This window comes from Idiotropiscis lumnitzeri, chromosome 10, assembly GCF_059441095.1.
Source record: "Idiotropiscis lumnitzeri isolate Australia: NSW breed Sydney's pygmy pipehorse chromosome 10, RoL_Ilum_1.0, whole genome shotgun sequence".
Classification (NCBI taxonomy): Eukaryota; Metazoa; Chordata; class Actinopteri; order Syngnathiformes; family Syngnathidae; genus Idiotropiscis; species Idiotropiscis lumnitzeri.
In genome coordinates this window covers 12,380,621-12,392,856 of record NC_142400.1, presented here as the reverse complement: position 1 = coordinate 12,392,856, position 12,236 = coordinate 12,380,621, and the positions used below count along the sequence as shown (strand labels likewise).

Below are 12,236 nucleotides of genomic sequence, written 5' to 3'. Positions count from 1 at the left end.
GTAACATATGTCTTTTGTCTTAGTGAGCCGCCCCCATTGTCATGCATTGTTGCAACCGTGGATGTCTTGGAGACAAAAGGAGAATCATAAGTCTGACTGAACCATCTTCAAGTGTGTTTGCTTGCTGGTTGTTTGGGCAATCACAACTTTGGACATTGGCCTGCGCTCATACTTATGTTTTTACTCCATTTCCACAAATCACTCGTTTAAACTGCTTCATGGGTGTAGATGAGTATGTAACATATGATGTAATTTGTCAGATTGTCCTTTGGGTGCCCCTGTCACACCTCTCTGTACACCCTCCCCACCAGTCAATGAGTCAAGACCCCTCTTAAATCACCAAGGTTGCATCATAATAATTTCAGCACATATTCATTTAGATCATATGTTCTTCCACATATACAAGTAAGGCTATTGTTGGCATGTCTGACTCACTTACCACTATTCCTGGACTTGTCAGTTTTTATTGTTGCGGGTGAATCATCTGGAATTTGCCCTCACTGTCTTTTTAAACAGTGTTCTTTCATTCCTTGGGTCAGACACTGTTTGTCTACTTCGTGCTAGGATTCACACTTTCACTGATACTGTCTGCAGTTTCATATTTATCCTCAGTTTTTCTGCAAAGAGGCTGCTTGCACATGGCTCGTCATTCTCATTTAAACTGTAATTTGCCTAACAATGACCAGACTTTTTTTTTTTTTTAAACAAACATGATCTCTCTATTTTGGGTTTGTGGACATGTGCCCTACAGCATCACTTCTCACATTTCTGTCCCTAATCCAAAGAGGCAGCAATAAAGGAAGTAACACTGGAAATGTTGGATCGATGGTCACACCTGTCTGGCTTCTGACAGGGGGAAATAAAGACGAGGGACAGGGGCTAGTGGATGGAATTGGAAGCAAGGGGCAATAGTGCACCATGGGAAGAAAAACGAATTGACCAGAGGGAGGCATCTTATATGATACTCAAAGGTGTGTGAATTGGATACAATTAGGGGCGGGTGTTCTCCTTCTCCTATATGACGACATACCACACAACTAGGAAGTGGAGAGGGGAGGAGAAGGGGAATACATGCAAGCTAAGAGCAGAGGTGTAGTCTTCTGCCCTAAAGGCTACCAACATGCACTTCTGGGATTTTCTGGGCTGTTCCAATAGAGGTATGTAGGTGACAAGATGGCTCAGGAAAGTCTTTTTGACCTGGTGTGCGGGTGCTCGGTGCAAGCCTTTAGAGAGGGTCTGAGAGCTGGAAAGGAATTTGCATTGCTCGCCACCATGCAAGCAGTTGCATGTGGAAACTTCGCACACAGGCTGAGTGTGCAACGCAAACAAGGACACGGACGCGTCTGATATGGTGTCAGCATGCTCTGTTTTTCTTTGATAAAGCTGGTGGGTTGTTTTGCCAAATGAAGGGATGGCAAGGAATGAAATGTGTTGCTTTGGATATTTATCTTGAGATTTCTGATCCTGCTGCCATGGCACAGTTTTCCCCGCCTTCTACGCAGTTTTGTTTTGATTGGTTACCTGTAGTTCTAAATCTGTTTCATGCGGACTGTGGAGTTCTTGAAACTAAACGTAAAACTGGGATATTGTGAACTTTTACAGCGGCTATGCTTCTGTTGCTACTGTAAATGGTCCCTGAGACATAACAGTCGAGCTGACATTCATCCGCCCGTGTCTTTCACACGGAACCCCAAAATGACTGCTGTGTCTGTGTATGGATTCACACACCAACTCTGCTGGTGCCAGCGTCTGGTGTGGTGCATACATTATCCATTCCATGTTGGTACTGCCCATGCAGCACAGCGACCCGGGGAATATACAAACAATTCGCAGCTAAACTGGACACTCTGAAATGCACTATTGACATGATTATTTTTCCGGCCATTTACCCTGAACGGTTTGTTAGAGCCATAAATAGATTTTGGTTAATTATATATTCAATTATTTGTGCTCCATTTGAACAATTTTAATTAAACAGTTATACATTGTTTGGATTATATTGGATGTTTTATCTTATTGAAATTTTTACTGAAAGTACATTTGTTAAGAATATTTAAGTATCTAGGCTCCGTAAAGCGCACGTAATGATGGAAAAGGGTGGTGTTGACGTAAAGATAATTAGGGTGACAAGTACGGCATGGAGCAACAAATTTTCTGACAACACAAGTGGAATTAAAGCAAAGCCTTTTTTTTGTTCAACTACAACGCTGTCGTTTGTTTGTTGTTGCCGTTGCTGGACTGATAGGCCTGCCGAAGAAAGGCACGAGTCAGGATTTCATGTTCTGCTGACGTAGTGACCATAAAGAAAGTAAGTTGCCGCTACAGTATGGTTTTAAAGCTGGATGAAAAAAAAAAAGTGTCACCCTGGGTGCTTGTTTATACGACAGCAGTGTTTAGGACACTGAAAACAAACATTTGAGAACAGGTCTCAAAGTGGAACTTTTTAAAAAGGCTTGTGTTGTTTTACGTTCAATTTTCAAAAACCTGTAATGGCAAACACTTCTCTTGTGGTGTTTGTGTCTTCTCCAGCAAAATGTTAATTTAATGCAGTCATGTTCAGCGAACTTGAGTTACGGTACTCTTACTTGTCTCTCAAATTTCACATAGACGCCAATGACCACTGAAGAGTATTCAAAATAATGTCTTTCAAAGTGGCATCACAAATCCACTTTCCTGGCACCCTTATTACTGGGGATGCATAAATACTGAGGGTACCTGTACGGGTACGCCAAAGGTTGTACAAATGTCCCTATATGTCCCACTGATACCACATGATACATACAGTACTTTGGGTAGGGGCAATGTCAGATCCGTCGAGATAGGAAACTACAAATTCTGCTCTGCGAAATGGATGATTAACTCCACTCGGGTCACATCTACCAAACTCCGGCCACAAGGCCGCAACACACATCCACACACATACACAGCCACCCTTGAGCTGTTCAGACAAGCAGAGTGTCGAGAATGTGGCCTGCAATGCGCTGCTTTAATTCGGTCAAGCCAGCAGTTAGTCACGAAGGGGCGTTGGAGGCGACTCGGCCGGGCAACTTGCTGTTCCATGGCAAGTTGAGTAAAACGATATACGCGATGGTGTTATAAAATATTAACGAGGACAAACAGTGGGCCATAAATTATAATTTTGGCATATAATCACTTGAAAAAAAAAATCATCCAACTATTGCATTTTTTTCAACCGCCAGCCTTCATCTCTCGTCACACGCACTGCTGCCACGCTTCCTCATTTTCTGCTCCCGTGATTCATGCAACCAATCACAAATCACTTTCATGTCATCACAGACATTCGTAAATTACAGAACTCTTTATTTTTTTAACTTATGGAATGTCTACCACCAATTACAGCTCACCTATTTTCTGAAGCTGATCCATGATTGGTTGATACCTTAGCCCTGAGCCACTGCGATGTCCTTTTTAGTCGTCAAAAGTGACAAAATGGCCGCCTTCTGAGATGGCTAGCAGTGGGTGGATTTTACTGCTTAACTCATATTTTGCAAATGTAATATTAACCAGAATGCCGTGTTTCAACTAGTGGCCCTGCATAGAATATATTCTTGTAAAGAAAATTTGGGGGTTGACTTCCCCTTTAAGATCAACAGGACTCAAGTCAAATTTATTTATAGAACACAGAAAGACCAGGAATGAAGCTTTGCTCTGAATAATAAAGGTCAAACTTCCTAACGATAATGATGAAAATCACAAAATTAAAAAATTTCATTTATGACAAGTTGTTACTTTCTTTGAATCGCAGACCGCTGCCTGAGTCCGGACTGAGTAAAGGTGTCCTGCAGACCCATAGTCAATTGCCATCTATTTTTTTTTCTTTTTTTTTGACATGCATCTGCCGTTAAGATGAATAAATCAAGTTAATTCTGTCACTTATTTTCATTTGAAATCGTTGGTTCTTTTATCACAGACTATAAGGTCGTCATTTGCCTGACATGTTTCGGCGACAGTCGTTCGCCTTCTTCAGAGTATCACATGATGGTGTCTTATGACTCGTTTCAGCTGATGATCAATGTAGGCGTGACCCACCTGTCAATTTTGCGGTGAAGTTGTTTACTGCCCATTCAAATGTTGCCGTCTTCCATGTGGAGGTGGTGGGGTCTGTAGACGTCGTCTCTCTGGTGCATGCCTTGAGTCTTCACCCCCAATGTATGCGAGTTTACTATTCAGAGTCAAACTGAAACGGCTTTGTCAGCTGCTTTTGGACGTCATCTTAAGTGAAGACTCCTCCACAAAGGGTTAAACACAACATCTCTGCTATCATCTGTCCAATGTCATTTTTTGCCCGCGAGCCAACATGCTGGCTTGAAGCTGCATGTAACATTTGTACATGCTGATTTATGAGATTATGTACTTGTCCACTTTATGCATTTGGACTGCTTCATGCTCTTCTTTCTGTGGTTAGGATGTGCTGCAATCTCATCAAGAATACTACGTAACAAAATGTGATTAAAAACACTGAAATTGTTGGATCTTTATTTTTTTTTTAAATGCAATGGGTTCTTCTTTATCCCTTGCCCTCAGCAGTTTCATGTAACTTTGCAACTTTGCATTAGAGTATCCTGCTAAAATGACCACATAAAAAGTCCATCTCTGGATATACAGCACATTTGTATGCATTTCGTTCAAAATAAAATTCCTGGAGGCCTGATCAATAACGAGCCCTTAACACACTGCAATGTTTCCTGCATGAAGAAGTTATGCCTTTTTTCCGTCCTCGCTTGGTCTCATCTCGCAATACAAAAAATAGCGACTACTGCCTTGTGTTATGGTTCGAGCCCATATTAGAGCCGGACCTATTTATCCACCAATGCAGTTCATTCCAAGTGGGTGACCATCAGAGAGCTATTCAAATCGGTTTTCCCCACAATAACAGTTGTGCAATGCCCTCGGAGTGGTGTCAGATCTTGGTTTGCAGCCAGAGGCAGTCGTTCTCTACTCTGAGCTGAAGAGAGAAGGAAGAAGTTCTAAGAGCGTTACGCGTAGGAGTGTAAAGCATTCGAATGTTTATGCGAATGAAACGATTTGAAGCCGCAGCAATGGCCGATGTTTCCTCGCTGTCTTTGATGACCATTTTTAGTTTTGGGTTGCGGATGTGCTGTATTGTGATATGGCGGGTTTGTATGAGGATACCGTATGCGAAATAAATGATTGGATAACGATCAGTTTTATATGGATGTGAGGATATCCTCATGGCAACAAAGGGTCATTCATCCATCCATCTATTTTCTAAGCCGCTTGTCCTTACAAGCGCTACGAGGGTGCTGGAGCCCAGCAGTCTTTGGGCAGTAGGTAGGGGACACCCTGAACTGGTTGCCAGCCAATCGCAGGGCACACATAGACAAACAACCATCCTCGCTCACACTCATACCTAGGGACAATTTATAGTGTTTAATCAACTTATCATGCATGTCTTTGGAATGTGGGCGGAAAATGGAGTACCCGGAGAAAACCCACACAGGCACGGGGAGAACATGGATGGCCGGAGCCGGCATCAATCCCACGACCTCTGCACCGTGAGGCCATCGTGCTAACCAGTCGACCACCGTGCTGCCACAGAGGGTCATCTTCATGTTTAATTGATATATTAACACTAGTAAACTTTGAAATACAATATATTTGTTATAACACTGTGTCAAGATTTGCCAAAAATGAAAGTTGTGATTGGAACGGAGTTCAACGCACCACAAATTTAGTAAATCGGGATGCTCCTTGCATAACCATTCATGGTGCTCACCTGTTTTCAATTAACCACTTCACTCACGGAACATTCCAAACAGGTGTTTTTGACCATTCCTCAATTTTCCAAGTTTTTTGTTTCCAAGTCTTTTGTTTGTAAAATGTTTAAGGTATCAAATTCAATATAATCAACCCCACCTCCACAAAAAAAAAAAAAAAAAAATTAAACAAAACTGTTTAGTCACACAGTTCACAATCAATTTCAACATGAAGTTCACTGACCCTAGGCCGACTAGGCCAGTACATATTTCTCAATAAATATGATAAAATCGTCACATTCTTGCTTTTAAAAATTATATATTTAAAATTTTGAGTTTTATTCACTTAAATTGATCAGTCATTGACATTTTTACCACACTGCTATCTATAAGAAGTGGCTTGAACAATTAATAAAGCCCAGAAACTGTCAAAGGTTGAATATTAAATTTTTTTTTCCCGACTGAAACAAACAACATTATATTAAAGTAAGTAACTACTCAGAAGTAATATTTTCTTAACGGGTTAAATTATACAGCATACAGATGATAAATATGAAATAATAATTGGAATTTATAGGATTATATCATGAAAATACAGAGCCAATCAAATTGGGATGAAGTGATTAGTGATTCTGCACATTCCTAATAGTCATTTCTCTTTAATTCTTTTGTTTCAGATATTTCTGGAATATCCCACTATGCTGGTGAGTAGAAACTTGTGCCGTCCCTTTGTTATGTGATGGTTGTGTCTAGAGTGTCTTGTATTTTTGCTGCCAGATACTGCCGGCAAAGCCTTTCGCTTCAGGTTTGTGTGCTTTGAAATAAAGGTTATTATTTCCAACTATTATTAATTGTAAACTAAAACTACTTCAACCAAACAACCGTTTGTGCCAAGAGAAAGCGATGGTGACATGGAATCGCCTTTCAGCACTTGCTCTTCATCCGGTTGGAAGGAATACTATGATCTTCCTTGAAATTATTTGTCTTTTGCATTTCTGCTCACCCGTTACTCCTTTGCCATTTGTTTGCCTTCCAAAACTTTTTCTGAGTAAACTGTTGTTTTTTGTTGTTTATTGTGTCTTAGCATGGATTCAGTTTTGGAAGTAAAGCTAGAGCGATTTCATGGGTTGTAAGCCTTCCTTGGCAGTTGCTAAGTAACTGTATTTCAGTCGGTTGTTTTATATTTGGAACTGGAAATGCACTCCCCTCCGATGGTATCGTAACACGGATATCGCCCCATTCAAGATTTCGGGAGTTTTGGACCAACTGGAATAGCTTGAAAAGGCGATCTTTCATCACTCTTCTCATAATGTTTCTGTCATCAACTGCTGCAATTTACCTTTATCTACGTGTTTGGCCCCGGTCACTTGGTACACCAGTGGTTTCATTTTTCTTGAAGACATTAAAAACGGTAATTACAATAAAATGTAGACTGCTCCCTTGTTTTAATGTTGACTTAACCTCAAAGACTAATGTTAATGTGATCATGGCAAACCCCAAATCTAAATGTGAGTTGAGATATTTATTCGTGGACAACAAGACACACCAGTCAGTCACATTTGACAATACTTTTGCTCACATGATAAATTAGTGGATCCAAATGAAAAATGCCTTATTCCAATTTGTGTGTTAGCTCCAGATGCAAACAAATTGAAATCAGGCCGAAACGCGGATCTCTTTTCTCCTGTTCACATTTATGTCAAACCAAAAAGTTTTTAGTCTACAGCAGAAATAAAGGAATTGGTCTCACCTCTCCAATAGTTTTTAAAGGACGTGTATGTGATGCTGGCAAAGGTTTCAAACATAAATCACATTTCTGAACATTTACTTGGCAAACCTCAGTGGGATATGTGTCCCTGTAGCTGACGTCAGTCTTGTGGCCTGTAACTTGATGAGATGATGCACTCTTGCTGCTTTGGAGCACAATGGCTGTGACATGTTTAACCTTGGGAATACTCTGCCTCATAAACATTGCATTTAATCGCTATAACTCTCTCGGGTCACAATATAGGTGTGAAAATCTATTCATCTTGTAGTCATGATTTGCAAATGCGCTTTTAGTATTAAATACAATAGAGATATAATTGTCTTGTTCCGTTTGTTTGTATTGGCCTGGCTCAAAAAAGAGCAAACTTAGTTTTAAAAGTCTAACAAAAAGTGCACGGAGCTCTAAGAGAAAGAGGGAGAGGGACTTTTATTTTGTTTCCTGGTGAAAAAAAGCGGCTTATAGTCCGAAAAGTACTGTAATTTAATCATTTAAAAATCTCTCTATAAATCTTAAAATAGCAATCAGTCTAAATTCTTGAGCATTACAATTAATTGAAAATATGCTTAATAAGTCTCTGACTTTTAACACGTGAAAAAAAAAACAACCTTATATTTAACATTTGTCATCAGTATTCTTTTGTGGAGGTATAAATATTCATAGTAATTATATTATCTGACAAACCAGCGATTGTTTGTCAATGCGTGGCCACTTAATATTTAATTAATTTATTAATAACAAGGCTTGGAAAGTTGCCTGCAAATCAAAAAACCATAGCAAATGTACAATAGAAAGAACTGTATACATGCATTTATTCTAATTAATAATTATAATAATAATTAAAAAAAAAAATAAACAAGCCACAGGGTTGGTTACTTTAGCGAGAAATTTGTCAACATCACAATAGACCATAGTGGGCCAGATGGTTCTTTACCAGTGTTGCTGCTTGGATAAGATGGCAAGTTAACCGTGAAAACGGCAATGAAATCTCAAAAGTACGAGCGCAAGCATAAACAGGCTCAAATGCTTAAAAGAACACTGCAAGCTGCACGCAAACAAAATCATGTCAAATAGAAAAAAAAATAAATTACATCATTTTCAGATGACTGAAACCCAGTGGTGGGCGGTCAAAGCCTTCAAGGCCTTCTCTTCACATTCATGTCATATTATACCTCGTATACATAGTTTTTATCCAATTAGAATTCACCAAGCTTGTTGCGTCGCAGATTTCATAGTAAACCTTCAGAAGCAACAGTGCGAGCATTTGTGCTGTTTGTCAACGGGATTTTAGAGTTGATAGATAGTTGGGATTAACCTTGCAAAAAACGAACAAATACACGTCTGTGAGGTTAATGTACGTTTTTAATATTTTTAGTGGCTAATATCTGATACTGCTAAAATCATTCTGTGTGAGATGCCCATTTATCCAAGTTTGCTATTTACATTTCGCATCTATTCTTTTATTCTTGTGGTGTTTAACTCAATGCCAAGCTCTCCTACACCACTCCAACCCACGCACACACATCTTGCCCGTTACCACCTATTTATACTGCAGCGTTCACTGGAGACATAACAGAGCATCTTGCACCCTCGTGCATTGCCTTTGGGTATCTTGTGGACGCATACTTGCTTAGCCTCACATAAATCTCCCCCTTGCTGTCACCTACATGTTTATCTGCAGTCACACGCTCACGCTTTTGCATATGTAAACCCCTTTTCTCAAGTTAAACACACGCACACACACGCACCCCCACGCACACAAACACTGTGCGGCGCTCACAGCTGAAGCACTGCACGGCATACGTACTGCGCTCGTGATCAGCTGCAGCAGCCTGCTAGGCGATGTTGGGAGATTTCGGCTGCTCCAGAACCGCGCCTGACTTGAAAACGGATCACCTGTGTCATTTTCCCTCAATCTGTTTCTGCAAGATTTTCATGGGCATTCTTTTGGTCTACTTTTGTTGCTCCCAGCTGAGTTTTGTTTCACTTCTTCCGTTTGGTCTCTGTCAATTTGTTGTTTTGTGGTATCACACACCTGCTTGACCTCATTCACCTGGACGCTTTGCATGATGTAAAGCTGGGCACCCGCCTGCGGTCGTTAACGCATGTGGCTTTTCTCCACACTGTCGTTAGTCACGTCTCTTGATTTTTGTGTCCCTTTGGTGTTTCCTGCTCACCTCAAAGTCAGCTGCTGCTGCCCTCATTGTGCTCTAATTTTTGTTGCAGCTTCTTTGCCCTACATTTGCTTTCTTCTCTGATACCCATTTCTCTGTGCTTCGTTCCTTCAACTTTTCGCTTTCGAGAGCGTTCTGGAATGATGACATGAAACCAGCTACCTTTTGTGGACCGAGAGACTGAAAGTGGTTCATCGTATTGTAACATGGATGTCATCATCCTGCAACCTGACATTTGACTGCTGTGAACCTGCACTCTTTGGAATTCATATCAAGGATTGATTATTTTGATGAGCAACAGCTTCGTGAAGATCGGAATTTGAAATTTCTTGTGGATTTATTTAACTGATGCATGACCTGTAGTGGAAAGAAGACCTCCTACTCAAAGGCGTGCGTTTCAGCATCAGAGAGTGATTGCACCTTTTCGATTGTGGTTTTGGAGTTTGTTTTTTTTTTTTCATGGCAATGCGCCAAACTGAGTTTGACCATTTGATTGAGGCTATAAGATAAACGCATTGACTCTATTTACAAGCTTCACTTGTGCAACTCATGGCACAATATTTGAAATCTGATGTGCCCCGATTCTTAAAGGTAGTTCCACTTCTGTACAAATCAACGTTTAAGCAGCAGTGATCGCGATCTCTGCGTTCCTTTCGTTTTTTGTTTTTTTCCCTTGGCTGCTTTTATATAAATCTTTTGAAAGTAATCCTTGTTCAGTAGTTGCCAAAATGCTTAGGACACCACTGCTCCCAAGACTTTATGCTGATTTCAGTGTTTAGCATTTCTTTTGAGGCGCTGTGGCCAGGATTGGAACAGCGCCTCCTACAGAACAGATGGAGAACAATGGCTGCATCCCACTCTGCTGGGGCAAGAGTGCGTGCATCTATGCACATCATCCTTTACCAAGTACGTACAGAAGTTTATTCAAAGTAATATGGTTCACGTCAAGTGAAAGTAAAGCCGATACCCTGAACTACAATATTTGGGTGGATGTCGTCGGGGAGCTTGTAATATGCATTCAGAGCACAAGGAAGCAATTTTTATTGAGTCATATAATGTCATATTAATGTGCAAATTCCTTTCTTGCTGAATATTCCAAGTTGTCAGATTGAATTAAACATGTCCATCTACAGTACTAAAAGTCCCTTATGAGCTTTTGTTCATTGGCTCGAGGAGGTGACCTGCAGTGGTTGTGTAAGTCGGCAGTCACCAACATATTTTGTGCTATGGTCTGGTTTCCCGTAAAGCAGTTTTGATGGACAGACACAGAGGCTATTAATATAGATTATTAAAAATCATCTCACCATTACGCTCAATATAGATACCATAATTAGTGGGAGCTCTGAATTTGTTTCTTTTTAATAAGTGGGTTGCATTTTTCCAAGTAGAAGTCTGTCTTTGCGTCAGTGACTCGCTTCTAAGTTTGGCTGCAAAGTGAGCAGAGAACAGCCACAGGAAGTAAAAAAAAAAAAAATGTTTACACATTTTTGTGACGCTCTCTAAAATTTATGCAGGTGCCGAATCACGAATATACGAGGGCCCACTGTCGTAGTTTATATTGAAACATGCAGTTAGGTTGACTTTCAACTTTTATTTTACGTGGACAGAGGCATTCATCCGTAGCAAGGAGAGATGAAAGACATTAGGGGGAAGGGAGAGGAAATTGTGTGAGGAAGAGAGAAAGATGAGCGGGTGGATGAAAGGTGGTTCTAGACAACCGGAAGATCAAATTTAGATGAAAGGAAGGAACTAAAAGATCTGTGAGTGACAGTCGGTGATTAGTTGGGGCATTGTGGGGGCTACAGTTAAAAATGAACGGATTGGATTTGAGGAGTAAAAGGGAAAGGGCAGGATGCAGGATTTAGAGAGAAAGACGATGCAAATGAATGGAAGCAACTGCAGAGAAGTAAAATGGAGGGCTATAAAATACGTCAAGGCCAAAAAGAGGCTCCCCCTGGATTGTGCCAGTAACCCAGATAGCAATTAGATAAGTAGAGAAACCATCTCACTGCTGCAGTTATGAGCCAGTTCTGAACTCTCCTGTCCTCTGTGGTTTACCAATCTTACTGTCAGTCAGTGGTACCCTACAGAGAAAAGGGGGGGGCACTTGGACTGACAGCCGACTGCTCACCTCCTGACTGCCTGCATTGCCTTGTTGATTCTTTTTTCTTTGACTTAATTTTCTCTGCAAGTGTGTGAGGTCAAGCATGCAGGCATTTACCAAACATAACAGAACTTGAGATCGACAGTAGATTGTTGGCCGGGGTAACTGATTTTGCAATCGTGTTAGTCCGATAAATAAGGTTAAGCGAGTAGAGGTCCTAGGCCCCGGGCGTCAATAATCTCTGGAGATGTAACAAAAAAAAATATATTTATCAATTAACAAGAAATTAATTTCAAGTTGTATGTATGTTTGTGTATGTTTGTGTGTTCGCGTGCATATATGCAGAGACTGCAAAGTCTAAGACCCCATACACTACGCTTCTGACTTTGAATAGAATCCGAAAAATTACAAAAAAAATGACAGTTGGCCGCTCATCCCCGCACATTGGGCAATGT

The 12,236-nt window shown here is 40.6% G+C and overlaps 1 protein-coding gene across 6 annotated transcripts in view; it reads left to right on the top strand.

The window, feature by feature from the left end:
- Positions 1-9,325: 9,325 nt before the first annotated feature.
- The window catches only part of LOC148329395 (focal adhesion kinase 1-like), a 36,057-nt gene continuing 33,146 nt past the window's right edge, over positions 9,326-12,236 (top strand). For 5 of the 6 annotated variants that reach the window (XM_088305987.1, XM_088305985.1, XM_088305986.1 and 2 more), the window contains exon 1: positions 9,326-10,583. In XM_088305987.1, coding sequence (XP_088162113.1) covers positions 10,511-10,583 — 73 coding nt within the window. In that variant the 5' untranslated portion in view covers positions 9,326-10,510. The remainder of the gene's footprint in view (positions 10,584-12,236) is intronic. The other variant, XM_088305988.1, reaches the window with a different exon arrangement.